Genomic DNA, 16845 nt, shown 5'->3' with positions numbered 1-16845 from the left:
GTCAATGGTATTAGTAAGGCGGCTTCTGATGGATACAACTGCCAGTGGATTCCTCACCTTGTGAATATCCCCCTGCGTCAGCAACGTTCGGAAAATTCTTTGTAGCTCGCTGGTGTGGACGACGTTACAGGAACGCACGACATCGCGCGCGGCTCCGCTGACGTCACCGACTCCATAATATGCCTACGCCGGCGTGATGACATCAGTTCCCTTTTTTCCACGTCGTCGACGCTAACGGTTTTGGAGAACCTCTGTAGCTGTTAGTAACTTAGTTACTGTTTTTCTCTGTATGGTGTCTTCTTGCTTCTTTGTTTCTCGCTGAAGATGTCGTCTAAGAAGACCGGGTTCAAGCCATGTGGGGAGTGCGGCAAGATGATGTCGATTACGAACCCGCGCGAGGATTGTATCTGGTGCCTGAGTTGGGACCACGATGTCAAAGGCTGTTCTTCGTGTAAGAAGTTGAACCCGAAGGCTCTTTGAGAGAGGGAAGCAAAACTTCTGGTGGTGAAGTTAAAAGGTAGAAAGGAGAAGAAGACTTCGAGATCGCGTTCGAGTAGGGCGAGGTCGAAGTTGAGGTCGAGGTCCCGCACGGCGTTGCCTTCGAGGTCGTCATCTGGTCATGCTTCGAGGTCAACGAAGAAGACGCATAAGAAGCGAAGGCATGGATCTCGACATCACTCCGGTAAGGACTCGGAGTCGAGACCGAAGTCGCCTAAGAGGAGGCATAGAAAAGATGAGGTGTCTCCTTCACCTGATGTTCCAGAAGGTGAGGCTTCGCCCTTGAAGTTGCCAGTGCGTTCTCCGGCTCCGGTATCGGATCCCTCTCCACGCCGTCCCCGGCTCGAGAGAAAGAAGAGGCTCCATTACCTGAGGGCTCGATGACTCCAGTCCATCCGCCTGTGGAAGAGGAGGTGAATCTGGAACCTCCGAGAGAGCATCCTGTGGGTCCTTACCCGCCCTTCCCAGCTCCAGGTCAAGACCCTACTTCGTTTTTAAACGCAATGTATGGAGTCTACTCGAGAGCTTTGTACCCCTCTGGTGCACCTTCGGGTCCCATGGGTCCATTGGCATATAATTTAGTAGTTCCCCACTCCTATGCTCCAGCTCCTTTTATGCCATTTATGCTAGCGCCGGCTCCGCCTTGGCATTTCTCGGCGCCTCCGAGGTAATCGACGCCGATTCCATCGTCGCCGGCTCCGACTCGACCTCGTGAGCAGCGACCTGGGCTTCCAGATCCGATCTCGACGCCGGCACCGGCTCCATCAGAGTCGGTCACGGATCCGATGGCGCGACTCTTGAAGGAGAGATCGAGGCGAGAAGCTCAGCGCCTTATAGAGGAGCAAAGATTTAGAGAGGCTGAGGCTGAGGTGGAAGAAGGTGAGCTTCAGGAGGACTATTTTGATGATTTGAGGGATGCTAGTGGTTTCGAGCTTTCCCCTGAATGGGAGCAGTCCTCTGTATCTGATGCCCCTTCAAAGGACGTTGCACCATACCATGTGGTCATAAAAAAGCTGCGGATCTTTTAAATTTGACTTTGCCTACAGCTGAATACAAGTCTAATCTTTTGACTTAGGTCCTCCATTCCCCATCTTCAGTTGTGGAACCACTGCTTCCTTTTAATGAGGCTTTGACTGAGCCTATATTGGAGGTTTGGAACAGGCCTCTTTCAGCTCCTGCAGTGGCTAAGGGTGTTGCAAGGAGGTATAGGGTAGCACCTGGTGATCCTGAGTTTCTATCCTCACATCCTTTGCCTGGAAGTCTGGTTATACAGGCAGCCTGTTTGAAGAAGACTGTTGGTGCTTTCCCTCAAGTGCCTGGGATAAGGAGTCCAAGAAACAGGATCAGACTGCGAAGAAGATTTTCTCTTTGGCAAGTATGGCTCTAAAATCGACCAATGCCACATGTCTCTTGGGGAGATATATACATGCCCTGATGGACTCTGTACGGCAGTTGGCTCCTAAAATTCCTGAGGACAGCAGGAAGGATTTTAATGCGGTGTTGGCCGATACACAGGCGGCTGCACATCAAGTGATTCAAAGTGGTCTTGACACTGCTGATTCAGTTGCTCGCATTATGGGAACTTCTGTTACCTCTAGAAGGGCTGCCTGGCTGAAGTCGTCTGACTTTTCTGAGGACGTTCAGGCAGCCTTGTTGGATTTCCCATTTGATGGTGCTGGACTATTTGGCAAAAAATCTGATGCAGCTTTGGAAAGATTTAAGGGCAGTAGGGCTTCTGCCAAATCTTTGGGGCTGCAGTCCAGAGGCTCTGCGACTAAGAGGTATAGAGGTTTTGGACGTTCGTCCTTTCGTCCCTACCGTCAAACTCAACAGCAGCAGCAAAAGCAAAATCCACTATATAAATCCTACAGGGGCAAACAAAGAGCTTGTCCTCGAGGACGTCAAGCCTCCTCCTCCTCTTCCCAACCCCCTTCACCATCAGCAAAGCAGCCCTAGATCCGCCATTCCGGATCATGCGGGTCCTGTAGGGGGTCGGCTTACCCATTTTCTACTGGATTGGGAATCGGTTACATCAGATCTTTGGGTTCTCAATCTTTTTTTTTTTTTTTTTTTTTGTTTGTCCTCATATATGCCACCAGTTAATGACTGCTCTATAATAGGCGCTCTTCAAGCCACTGTCACAAACTGTCCTTTCCAGCCCTCGTGTTTGTGGATAGCTGTAGAAGATTGCCCAGAGGAATGGTCGTTACCCGTCCAACTTCCTTTCGGGTTGGTACTTGCTGCTAAGGAAGGACAGGACCACTTACCTCTGGCATAATCATTGGACTATTGTTACTTTTCGATCCAGGCATTCATTGCTGACCACAACCTGACAGCTTTCTCACCCCCACATAAAATATCAAATTTACTCACCGCGACGATGTATTTGAGACACTCTGCAAATTTCGGGGGGGATACAGACTTCCATGCTTTGCATATCTCTCTTCTGGCAATGGTCATTACATAGAAAATAAACTGTGACAAGTTACTATTAAACACATAATCAGGTAATAGGCCGAAGAAAACCAATCTGGGTGTACATTGAATTGGGACCGACAGTACCTCTTCTAAGAATTTGCGCAATTGTTCCCAAAAATTAGCTATGTTAGGACATTCAAGAAACATATGAATGTCATTTGCGCTCATTAGGTTACACCTAGGGCAGAAATAACGCGCCCCTGCAATCTTAGAGAGTTTCGCTGGGGTCCAATATACCCTGTACAGTGTGTATAAGTGATTTCTTCTTAGATTAGAAGGTTTGATTATCTTTTGGGATAATGAAAAAGAATCAATCCATAATTTCTCTACATCCTCAGCTATCTGAACTGTGGAAGGGTCCCATATTCTCGCAATTTCTATCTTCAAATTGTCTTTGTTATTCAATAATGTATTATACCATTGTGCCGTTTCCCTTTTCATTACTCTAGGCTGACTAAATAGTTCTAGAAACGGTTCCTCATCATTTATATCCCAATTTTGACTACCCCACCAGGCCGATAGTTGATAGAACTTAAACCTTGTTAAAGTCCCTCCAGTTATGCCCTCTAGAAATTCCCACTTTAAAGCTTTTGTTTCGTCGCATAAGTCCCCCCATTTCAGAAGGCCTGCTCTTTTTAAGGGGAGAGCCAATTGGTCCATTAAACATTCTCAATTCTCAATCTTGAAGAGAATGGGTATGCTCTTCCCTTTCTGGAATTTCCTCCAGATTACCCTCCTTGCCAAGGATTTTGCTCAGAGGACCGCCTACTTCTCCTGCAGGAGGAAGTCCTGTCACTGTTACGAAAGGGTGCGATAGAGGTGGTTCCGGAGCAGGAAAGGGGTCAGGGATGCTACTCCCGGTATTTCCTGATTCCCAAGAAGGGTGGCAGACTTCGTCCAATCATGGATCTTAGGATCTTGAACCTTTACCTGAAACAGGAGAAGTTCACATGCTCACCCTTGCTCAGGTTCTTCAGGCGCTGCTGGAAGAGGACTGAATGTTGTCGATCGACTTGCAGGATGCTTATTTCCATATTCCTATCCTGAAGTCGCACAGAAAGTATCTCCGTTTCATGGTGGGATCGCAACATTACCAGTTTGCGGTCCTTCCGTTTGGTCTTACTACTGCACCTCGAGTTTTCACCAAGGTGATGGCTGTGGTGGCAGCACATCTCAGAAGGTCGGGGATACCTGTATTCCCGTATCTGGGCGATTGGTTGATCAAAGCAGAATCTTCAGAGACAGTGCTCCATCATCTGCAAGTCACAACTCAGTTGTTGTACAGGTTGGGTTTTTCAATAAATGTACCCACATCTCACCTGGTGCCCTCCCAGCGCAACCTGTTCATAGGTGCGGTACTGGACACCACTGTATGTCGAGCATTCCCTCCACTTCAAAGGATTCTCGACATACATGGAATGATTCCTTTATTTCACAATGGAGCGGTCGTTCCAATCCTGAAGGTCCTTCGCCTGCTCTGTCTGATGCCTTCCTGCATTCTGTTGGTCAACCATGCACGCTGGCACATGAGGGCACTCCAGTGGTGTCTCCGCAGGCAGTGGTATCAATACAACAGGGATCTCAGGGAGTCTGTGAGGATTTCCAGAGAAGCTGCAGCGGATGTATCTTGGTGGAGCGTGGAAGGCAATCTGTCTCAAGGAAAGCCTTTCCATCTACCTCCATCGGTTGCCACGGTGATAACGGATGCATCCACTCTAGGGTGGGGTGCTCATCTGGGGGATCTGGAGATCAAGAGGAAAGGTTGCTTCACATCAACCTTCTAGAGTTGCGGGCGATACGTCTAGCACTCAAGGCCTTTTTCCCTTCCCTTCGCGGGTGGTCGGTTCAAGTCCTGACGGACAACACCACCGCGATGTGGTATGTCAACAAACAGGGAGGAGTGGGGTCGCAGTGTCTCTGCAGAGAGGCTCTGCGTCTCTGGTCCTGGGTTCTGGACCATCAGATTTGTCTGATGGCAAATCATCTGGCCGGAGTTCTGAACATGCGTGCAGACAGTCTCAGTCGGCAGTTCTTGGCCGACCACGAGTGGAGGCTTCATCCAGAGGTAGTTTGTCACGTCTTTCGGACGTGGGGAACTCCTCAGGTGGACCTGTTCGCCACTCACGAGAATGCTCACTGCCCGTCATTCTGCAGTCTTCAGTATCCGATGCTGGGAGCTTTGGGGGACGCGTTTCAGTTGAGTTGGGGCTCACAACTCCTTTACGCGTTTCCTCCCATACCATTGATTCCTCGGGTTCTGAGAAAGATTCGCCAAGACCGGGCCCAAGTCATATTGATCGCCCCGGATTGGCCAAGAAGGGCGTGGTACACAGATCTTCTCCACCTCTCCTCGTGCCTGCCGCTCTGTCTCCCTCTCAGGGCAGATCTCCTCTCTCAGATGGAGGGGCAGGTTCTACACCTCCACCTCCAGACCTTACACCTTCATGCCTAGAGATTGAAAGGGGCAACCTGAATTCCTTTTCTCTCCCACATGATGTGGTGGATGTCATTCTATCGGTCAGACGTGACTCCACCAAGTCTATCTATTCTTATAGGTGGTCTCGGTTTGTTTCCTGGTGTGGGGAGAAATCCATCGATCCTTTGAGGGCTCGTTTATCATCTATACTTCAATTTGCTCTTTCTTTAGCGCAGCAAGGGCTTGCTGTTCCTACAGTCAAAGGTTATCTTTCGGCTTTGTCGGCATTTCTCTGCATGCCGGATCAGCCGTCCTTATTTGAGTCTCCTGTTGTTTTAAGATTTCTAAAGGGCCTTAGAATACATTTCCTCCTACTCCCTTTATTGTACCTCAATGGGACTTGAATCTGGTGCTTACTGGGTTCTCCTTTCGAACCTTTGCACAAGTGTCCCTTGAGACTCTTGTCTTTTAAGACGGTCTTCCTGGTTGCTATTACCTCGGCAAGGAGGGTAAGTGAGCTTCAAGCTCTTAGTTCGAAGCCCCCATTCTTGACCATTCATGCTGAACGAATGGTTCTTAGGACCAGGGCTGCTTTTCTGCCTAAGGTGGTAACTCCCTTCCATCTAAGACAGTCTATTACCCTTCCTACCTTCTATCCTCCCCCTCACCCTTCCAAGGAGGAGGAACGGCTTCACCGTCTGGACCCTAAGAGGGCGGTGAGCTTTTATCTTGATAAGACAAAGGACTATCGGGTGGATGACCAGTTGTTTGTTGGATTTGCTGGCAGTAGAAAAGGAAGAGCTGTGCACAAGCGCACACTTTCGAGATGGATTATTCTATGCATCAAGATCTGCTACGCCCTGGCTGGTAAGGAACCTCTAGAGGGTATAAGAGCTCATTCTACTAGAGCAAAGTCATCAACATCTGCTTTGTCTAGGGGTGTTCCTATAGAGGACATTTGTAGAGAGGCAACTTGGGCCTCCCTCCACACTTTCGCGAAGCATTACTGCTTGTATACCGAAGTGAGGAGGGACGGCCACTTTGCGCGTTCTGTCCTTCAGGACTTTCTGGTATAGAGGAGTAGACACCCTCCTCCAGGAGTGGGGACTGCTGTGGGAATCTATTCACAAGGTGAGGAATCCACTGGCAGATGTATCCATCAGAAGAACAAATTACTTACCATCGGTAACGCTTTTTCTGGTGGATACAGTATCTGCCTGTGGATTCCTCACATGCCCACCCACCTCCCCGTTGTCCACTCTTCTATACCTGAATTTCTGGTAAGGTTTTTTTAATGTATACATGTTATCCTCAAAGGAAGTGTGTTCTTGTACATGATTTACTATGTTATATTCACACTATGTGTGTTAACTTGACTAGTTTGTACTGTGTATACTGTGAATATATCTATTGTTGTTGGTCCGTCCGTGTGCCTCGAAGGCACGGAAAAAAGGGCGGAACTGATGTCATCACGCCGGAGTAGGCCTATTATGGAGTCGGTGACGTCAGCGCAGCCGCGCGCAATGTCGTGCGTTCCTGTGACGTCGTCCACGCCGGCGAGCTACAAAGAATTTTCCGAACGTTGCTGACTCAGGGGGATATTCACAAGGTGAGGAATCCACAGGCAGATACTGTATCCACCAGAAAAAGCGTTACCGAAGGTAAGTAACTTGTTCATCTCAAACAGTAGACTAAGCCAGTTACATGGTTTCTTATTGGAGGGTACCACCTCATTGGTATCAACAGAATCATTTGTGTTACTGAAGAAGAGACCAATGCCAAGTCGCAAAATGCTTATCATAAGCACTACTTAGTGTGGTGTCTGGGACTCCATAGCCAGGCATTCCATATGTGACATGGTGTCAATGGTGATATGGTATATCAGGTCCCATGTATGAAGAAAATGTCAATCCAACCATAGTAAGACAGTATCTGATTTCACAGGGGACTGAATTACACCTCGCACTAGAGGATTTCATCTTTCAAACCTTTGCTGTTGGTGGAGAGGCATAAAATCCACCCTTGCTCCATTCTGAAAAGGTTTAAAGGGCTCCATGAATTAATAGCTTCCCAAATGATCTGCCGGAAGTCATCTGGAGAGTGGTTGGAGTTGGAAAAGTGATGGCACATTTTTGTAGTGCTGTGTCTGCAGCATATGTTGCTCCAGTGATCCATTATTCTTGGTTCGATAGCGCTCGTGGTCATTCCCGCGTAATAAAGGCCGCAAAGGCAGGTGATCAGGTAAACACAGTTTTTTGTACTGCAGTTACTGTGACTTTTTTGTTTCCAGGCGAATTTGGGACCCAACCTGACCTCTTAGGAATGTTTAGTCAGTGGGCATACCCCGTAGGACCCACAGGGATAGTGCCCTGTGACAGGTGGTAAGGCCCACAAGGTGCATGTAGGACTGTTGAATATGAGGTCTGGTGTTTACCAGGAGGTCCTTCAGTTTCTGGGTACACTTAAAAGCGAATCATGGCTCTGGAATCTCAAGGGGCCCAGTGCGTCATCACTCCTTCCCACGGTCGCATGCACCCCATCCAAGGACAATCACTACAATTACCTGCACCTTAAAAGACGGGTCTTCTCCCCTGCTCAGTCTCAATCCAGATGAACAGAGGATGGTAGGTCTCCAGTGCTCTCTGCACAGAAACCACATGAGTATGGTTGCATCTCTTGAAAACTCTGTTTTTCTTTTTTTTCTCACCCCAAGGCAATTTGGGTCCCCTTGAACTTGCTGTTTCTTTATGTTGACTATCATTGTTCTTTCCACAGTTAGCAGCTGAGTGCTACACTCTGCTTTTGACCTATGGGTCACTGATCCAAAGGGTAAGACCCTTCACTCACTCCTGAGGACAACTTGTGATACACTGTGTAACAGCAACACAGATTGGTTTTATGTTATCTGTTGCCTGTATGTCCACTTGCCTGTTCTGTTATATTGCATGTACTAGTGTGTTTTTTACTTCCTTCACATTGTGGCGACTAATCAGCCATAACAATAGCATGCACATACAGTGTCCCGGAAAAGCGATCCTGGAGACACATTGGCCCATACATGCAAAACATTTGTTTACTGTGTGTTTTCTTCAATTTCTCTTTTTTTTTCTAAGTTGGACGATCAATTTTAAACTTTTTGAACAAAGGTATTTTTTTTTTAGGGGATTACCTACACTTTATATCACATCTTAGATGTGGGGTAGGGTTAGCTCTCCCTTTTTTAGGTCCTGAAGAAGTGGTACAGATACTTTTTGGGCCAACAGGCAAGAAACACGTTGACCTGACCACATTCACAGATTTAGGCTACTTGGATACATTACCTCCCTGTAGTCGCCCGTACCAAATTATGTTTTTTTTAAACCTGCCAAGGAAACCATCAGTTTAAAGTCCAGTTGAATACCTCTTTTTAGTCTCTCTTCATTTCACTATACACGTTCACTCAACCTCACACATTCAAAACGCCCTCACACTCGCACTTTCATCAGATGGCAAAAATAAAAAGATCTCTGCTAAAGCGACCCTTCGTGGGGCCCATGGGGCATTGCATTGCCAGCCCTATGAAGAACACCCTGATGATGAGACTTTACATGCTCATGGATTTGTGAAGGCACCAAGAAAAAATCCTTAGGATTCCCCTTTCTTTGTCCGCCTTTCTTTCTACTTTGCTTTCTGAAAGGAGCAGTATTTCCACTGGTTTCTGCATTAGCACTTTCAGAGCCTTGGTACTGGACCTTCATTGGCTCACATTACCCCTCACTTCCTTGTTTTGAGTCATATTAAGGCCATATACAAATCTCTACAATGTCCAGAAAATATAACTATACTATACATAAGATAACAAACATTTCACTCAACTTATTGAGTGCTATTTGAAAGTGGGAGACAAATATGTGTGTAGAGTGAATCAAAGATGAATACTCCAATATAAGTAAAACTTTCATAGAGTGAGCAGGAGATGCTGTTTATTCTTAACTCAGACTGTCTTTAATTCACTCCCATATTAGGGTTTTATTTTCCAGTGCCTTGGTAAGTGCATGGCCAGCTGTGATGATACTGCACTGATTTTACCCTTTCTTCGAAGCATGTTCGAATCTACTAGGTTCATCGCTACGCCTTACCATGCAGTAAGTATCAAGTGCATTTTTTACAATTATCATAGATTTATTTCCCTAGGGTATTTCACCCTGTACGACCACAACAAAAACAAGTTGAGAAGGTAGTCATATGTGCTGTGGAGCATCTGGATGTACATTGTGTAGGTTTGTAACTTCATTCATAGAGCTTGATGGTAAATTATTGATGACCGGTGAAACATTCCTCACTCAGTACTTCCTCTCACCCAAAAGTGTGATTTTGTACTCCGTGCATAGCCAAATTATAGTAGAGTGAAACCCCTCTACAGAGAAGATGAGGACTAAGTTAGCAGAAACTAAATGTAGACCTCCTTTTTTCAGGTGACTAATAATGCATTTCATCAGGGATAGTTAGGAGCCTCTTTAGGTGATCTCTCTTGATAGAAGCCAGTGTTTGAACAAGATAAATCAAGTGTAATCAATGTTACAGATAAAGTGGTGAAAGACATAAAGCTATGTGAAGGCTTTGAAATGACTCTCTCAGAAAGGCCTTCAAAATAGACAACAGTAGACATGAGGAAAAAAGGATAAGCACCGCTTCTAAAGAAATCGCACTAAGTGACAGAAAACAAATAGTGACGAAACTCTCATCTTATTGTCCAAAGATGCTTTTTAAGTAGCATGGTAAAGGCCCTCCAGCATAGCTGTATAAAGGTATCCTTAAATCATGCTTTCAGGCCACTGAATATATTTGCTTTACGGTTGTATGTTCTTACAACGCATTCCGTTGCAACGCATGCCTTTACCACGCATGCGTTACAACGGAATGGTTTTTCAACGCATAACCCTTTCCTCTAATTCTTGCGTGGTGACGTTGTACGTCGTTAAGAGGAAGCGGAAGTTTCTTTCCGTTTCCTCTTAAACAACGCTGATTTCCTGCACTTTCTTACGTGATTTCAGGTGAGGTTTTTGTTTGGGGGGGAGACCCCCCAAGCCCCCCTTTTTTATTTTGAACCTTTACCACATATGCCTTTACTACTTACCTCTTAGTAAAGGTATGCGTGGTAAAGGCTTTCGTGTTAACCATGCATGCATTGTAATGCATGCGTGGTTAATGCATTCGTGGAAACGGCCGCGTTGTAGTGGCCGTTTCCCTTGCTTTACTAGTTGACAATCATTCACCAATACCAGCTGTAAACACTGAATGTGAAATCAAGAACCAGCTTTATCCTTTCTTTCAAATATGAAATCTCTTGTACTAAATGTCTGTGTTTGGTTAATGTCTATTGTCTCCCTGAGGCTGTGAGTTGTCTTTCCTTATTTGCAGGGCATAGTAATTGGTTTCCAAACATGTGCCAAGGTTCATCCTTTCGCATGCCAGCAGGTACTTGAAGCGTACAAGGGTTGTCTTTCTGATATTGAGCTGGTAAGAACCATGCATCTCTTTCTGTCTCATATTTCAAACTTTCCTCAGCAGTGGTGGTTCACATTTATTAAATGTATTTTACAATTAGATAAAAGTTTACGAGAAAGAAAAGCTAAAATATGTCTAAAGACGTAGGCAGTCTACAATTCCGAAAACAAAACTGTATCAAATAAATGGCCAGTGCAGCTTCCATTCCTCATGTGTATATAACATTTGTTGAAGAAATTTAGAAATTTGTTTAGAAATTTATTTTGAAGGGGCTTATGATACCAAATGCAACACTTTCTTAAATTTACCATAAAACAAGTCATTCAACCTTTACTTTCTCCTTTGATTTACTCATGACTTCAAAAATAAAAAAACACCAACGGAAATGCCACCCTCCAAGACAACTTACATTTAGGAATGTGGGTGTTCAATACAAGACCAGGCCCTGGACTCAAGGGGGGAGTGGTACTCGATATCAAACAACAGGCCTGTGTAAAGGCTGGGCTCTGTATCTACAGAATACAGTTACATTGAGGATAGGTATGCGGCTGAGTCCATATTCTATAGCACACAGCTTACTGTGCTCTAAACTCCTACTGAAATGGTGACTGGCCCGGGCCAGGAGGCAACCGACACCAGCACTGGTGTGTTGTGTTAAAGGACTACCTCTCCTGTCTGAGGATGGGCCTTCATGAGGCCAACGTGAACAACCCACCCTGACACATGGGTAAGGCAGTGTGATTGCGTTGTAGGGGCAGAGAACCACACATATCCTCTATGCCTAGGACAAGTCCAGGGAGGATCATTGTATTTGGGGGCTGGGTGACACTGAGGCCAGGGTTGATTTAGGCAGCCGGGTAAGGCAATATTCACTGGATCATTGGTTTTGCAGGGCATTTTTCGTGGCGTTCCTGCCGCCTTTGAGGTTGTGTGTGTGTGTGTGTGTGTGTGTGTGTGAATAAGAGTTAGGGTAATGGTACACATTAAAGTTAGGTGTAGAGTTAATGTAAGCATAAAGGATAGATATTGACTTCAGGTTGCGTATATTGTGCCAGTTATGGAACAGTTCTTGATTAATGTTAGTCTTAGGGATAACTTTATGGCTAGAGATGAAGTATGGGCATGATACAGGGTTAGGGTAAAGAATTTTGTTCAGCATTCTTTGCTGGAATGAACTAGGTTCAGGTCTGTGAAAAGTGGTGGGTATATTATCCTCCTAGTGTTAGGTGGTTTGGGTTTCGGTTATAGTACATAATAGTAATGGGCAAGTGATAGTGATAGCATTATGGTTAGACATAGGATTTTGGATTTGTGTACCTTACAACAAGAATAAAATCCTACAAAATTATTTTCAGATACTTATACAGCATTAAAATTAGAAATATCAGTTTCTCACTTTTCTTTTTGTATTTTTTTCCTCTATATTTAATTTCTAAATTTTAACCTAAATACCACTGGCAGGGGACAAGTGTCTTTTGAGCAGACAGGTGCACGAGGTAGTGCTGCCCAAAAGTTCTTTGACACCATAATTCAACTTTGAGTGAATAATTTATGTTGCCTGTGCCACCACAATTGTATAGCACAGAAAAAGAATTGTGTTTAAACTTTATCATAACCAACAGCTATTACACATCCCTCACTTATTTCACAGTACATTGCGTACCAGTGCAAGTGGAAGCTGCACTCCAATAAATGCGCCAATAGCTATGACAAAATATGTGTTTGTTAAGGCATGAAACCTATGAGCTGCACTCTTTAAATGAAATAAAAATAAGCTGTATAAGTTTATAAATGATATTAAGTGTGATGGATCGATATCTGAAATTTAGGTTTTCGTTTGAAGTTTAGCAGTGCCCAGCAGCTGCATGAAGTCGTCACTAGATGGATGAAATTACTTTTTCCGACAGGTTAAAGATCCGCTTTCTGGCAAAGCTCTTAACTTACAAAAGTGGTTACTTCATAGGTCTCTGCTCTAGACAGCGCGTGTGCACTGCTCTAACCAGCCTGCCCATAGGCTTCCCTTTAGCTGCCCCAATCGTCACTCCATTCATCCGTGGCATGAATACATCATGCCTCTTCCTGTATTGAACCCCCCCTGAAAGCACCAGCCAATTACTTATCTGTTAACACAGCGGCCATTTTAGGTACTCATTTTGGGAATACTTTTTCCATTGGTTAGAACTACTGTGCACGGTGGTTACAGGCGCACTCTCTCGTTGATCTTGGAAATACTTGTTTTTTTATTGTTATCTTGTGCTTTTATCTCAACACATTATTGGCTCAGGTTTGTTTTCCGTTTGTCGTGTTTCCGTTGTTCAGCAGGTACCCCTTTATGGCAGCTGCTTCATTGATCTAAGGGGTATCGCAAAGAAATTGGAATTTAAACAGCACAATGCCTGTCGTCTAAAAAGCTGTTTTTCTGTAGTGAGAGCATAATTCTGACAATGCCCAATGCTGTGTTGGCTAAAACACCGCTTCTAAGTTGTGAAAATCAAATAGGAGCGCTCAGTCAGATCACATTGGAAGCAAGCCTGCCTATAGGACCTGGCAGTAAGATCATAGATGGGACCAAGCAAGATGTGAAAACATGGGGTACACGCTGCATAGGGCTGCAGTCTTCTCTGCAGGTTTCGTTCTCACCCAGCAGAAACATTCAGTTTACTCGTATACTTTCTTTCTGCTCTCCTCCTTCTGACTCTGCGCACATGTTCATGTTTAACAGCCTGAACACCGTAATAATAATAATGTATGTTTTCATTTATAGCTCATGTAACTGCATTTTTGTGGTTTCATAGCATTGCCGCACGTCTTGCAGATAATGTTTTTATCAACCCAGGCACAAATAGATATCACATAGGCCGAGGGCTTTAAGTGGGCTGGGTATTGCTGGTGCGCCAGCAGTTCTAAAAAGCAAGTGCCGGGACGTGTCCTTAACGGGGTCTCCATTTTTGCCCGCACCCTCCAGGCAGAAACCTCTGTTTTGTCTGATTCCTCTTTTTTGCTGGAATGTCTGCTCTGATCCCGCTGCTTAGGGGAAGTTCCTTGCTACAGGGAAGCATGGGTCTTTTACCATTGCAACATACTCTGCAGAACAGCAATATAATGCAGAGTACATTATTACAGTGTTCACTACAAATGACATTAACTGTCATTGCCCTCTACTAGGGAAGGTTTCTGCCCTTCATGTGCTTGTATACTTCTGCAATTAAGGCAACGATTATGCTTACATGCTGTTGTTGCACAAAAGGACATATGACTTACCAGGCCACACCAAGGTCACGTTATGCTTTTTTCTTTCTTTTTTTTCTGGCAGTTGATATAGTGTAAACTTGGCCCTAGGGCACTAAAGGGCTTTACATGTAAACCATATATTTTTACATGACAACTGTTCTGCAGGAAGAAATGCTTTGAGTGTGTAATCGAGGTATTGAAGCATATATTTTGTTAAACACCAAGGTTGTTAAAAATAAGTTGTGCAGGAAAAAAAGTTATGAGAGAAAGGCAAGGGCTTTACTTGAATATCCTGCGTTAAACTCAGCAAAAACAGAAGATGGCCTATTTAAACTAACCTTTTCAAATCCTCCCTTTGATAACCAGCCCCCATTGAGAGAGAAAAGACTTAAAAGGAAACAAATTATTTGAAAAGGGCATGGAAATGTTCACCCTCAGATATAGCCAATGGAAATACACACCAATGACAAAGCTGACAACCTGGGCTTGTTGTATCAGCCATGTAACTTGCTGTATTATATATCTGGGTGCAATGACAGCAGCTCCAAAATACTAGTGGGGAGGCACACTATACAGAAGCACATATTTTTTGCTTACATGTTTTAAGCCACATCCGTAATCTTCTTGCCACGCCCCTTCGAGGGACCCACCAGTTTTTTCATACCACTTGAAGCCCTGCATAGGTCTTTCGTCGTAGGCCAGGGTTTATTTAATGAAGCATGCTCCAAACAGTAACTTGCTACATTTAATTTTTTTTCTTTCTGAGCATGATGAGCTGCCAACTGTGGTAGACTTTTATGTTTATGGTAATTCAGCATTAGTCGTATCATGTTGGAAATTTGTATAACACGCCCTGGCAGCCGGGGCTGCCGCAAATTGCTGGACTCTTTGTTTCAAATTTTTTTAGGCTATTCTTGTTCATTATTCTATGATTCTAACTCATGTGGCCTTTCACCCCTCACACTGCAGTGGAATTGAAAGTGTGAGCATTTAATTGTCCCTTTCCACCGCCCACCTGGGCTCTGCAGGTAGGGCCTTTTCCTGCAAAGTGTGGCCCGCACTGAAGGGGCCTCCCACTCCGTGCACTGCCTGGTCAATAAAACATGAGCATTGCCTATTTTTCTCAGAAAGTAAATGTAGGTCAAACGGTTAGTATGTGTATGGAAATGAGTGGCAAACTGTAAGGTACTACACAATAAACATTTTGGTAACTGTCATAGTCATTTTACACTCATTATCTGATCCAATGAATCCTGTTACATATGTTTCTGTTATTATATTGATTATACCGTAATTGCATGTACATGTGATTTTTCTAGGATTACCTTCGTGGGCATTCTTCCAAGGGCAGGATGACATATTGAACATTTAGTGACACCCATATTTTCTGCATCTACAATTCAGTCAACTGCCCCCACACCGTGGTCAAAACACACACAGCCATTTTGTTTGTCGGGAATGCTGCTACCACCAATTCATAAACTACAATGTCTGCTTGCTCATTCAATCTTGCTCTCTGTCTCACTCTGAGAACACGGAAGAGAACACATATGCCCTTGTACAGGCAAAGCATTGCCACGCTATTTGGTATCTCTCTGATGGTAAACCACGCAGCTGGATAAAGTCATGTTTTTTAGGCCTCAGCTCTAAACGGAGCATATGGGCTGTCTCAAACCGAGACATGCTGCATCTACTGGATGGGCTTTAGCCTGCCCATGGGCTTCCCATTTGCTGCCACCATCATCACTCTTCAGTTATATCCACATATTCCAGAGCACACGATGCCACATATTTCCTCTACACAGCTTCACACCATGCCATACAATTCCACAACAAACAATTCCAATCTAACACATCACTCACTCCCTTGCACTATCATCAACCCTGTCATCACTTCCCTACACACCCACTGCCTCTCTCATCTCTCCCTCAGACTCCCAGTACCCCCTCTCATCTTACAATACCGCTGATCTCTCCCTCCCTCACGCTCCCTGTCTTCTCTCTATACTGCCTGCTCACATCCGCTACCTTCCTGTACCTCCTCACGCTCTTCACTGGTCCACCTCTCGCCTCCCCCCTATTATTGGTGCCCCTTCCACTTGTACATCTATCTCTCTCTCTCTTACTCTCTCTCACTGCTCTCTCTCGCTCTCTCATGCACTCTTCCTGCCTCTCTCATACGGTTCACTTGAGTTCTCAAGCACAGTTTCCATACCATGCCTTTTCACAAATTTCTGTCCCTCAAACCCACACTCTCCTCTTATTCTTTAACTGTTTTACTTTCCTGCATACATATGTCCCCCCACTTTATGCATCTATGGCCTCCTCTCCCCTTCTTTCTCACATACACTTTCTGCTCCTCTATCTCAAATTTCTGTCCCTCAAACCCACACTCTCCTCTTATTCTTCAGGTGTTTTCCGCATACACATGTGCTCCCGTTTATGCATCTGTGGCCTGCTCTCCCCTTCTTTCTCACATACTCTTTCTGCTCTTCTATCTCAAATTCAATCACCATTTCCTGCACAAACTACCAATCCCTCTCTATCATCCATGTCTATCTATTTTGTGCAGCTCTCACCCCTATCTATTCACAATGCACCGCAATTCCACTACACAAATACACCACACACTTCCACCCCACACAATTTCAAAACTAACAACTTGAATACAACCAACATAATTCCACTGGACACAACATACATCCACTACACTCCAAACCAAAAAACATAAGTAA

The 16845-nt window shown here is 44.9% G+C and overlaps 1 protein-coding gene across 3 annotated transcripts in view; it reads left to right on the top strand.

Moving 5' to 3' along the window:
- The window catches only part of LOC144768594 (maestro heat-like repeat-containing protein family member 1), a 149150-nt gene that overhangs the window by 120012 nt on the left and 12293 nt on the right, over positions 1-16845 (top strand). For all 3 annotated transcript variants that reach the window (XM_078652388.1, XM_078652389.1, XM_078652390.1), the window contains exons 19-20: positions 9397-9516; positions 10793-10891. In XM_078652388.1, coding sequence (XP_078508514.1) covers positions 9397-9516; positions 10793-10891 — 219 coding nt within the window. The remainder of the gene's footprint in view (positions 1-9396; positions 9517-10792; positions 10892-16845) is intronic.

The sequence above is a fragment of the Lissotriton helveticus genome, chromosome 7 (assembly GCF_964261635.1).
Source record: "Lissotriton helveticus chromosome 7, aLisHel1.1, whole genome shotgun sequence".
Classification (NCBI taxonomy): domain Eukaryota; kingdom Metazoa; phylum Chordata; class Amphibia; order Caudata; family Salamandridae; genus Lissotriton; species Lissotriton helveticus.
This window is presented reverse-complemented; position numbering and strand designations above follow the sequence as displayed.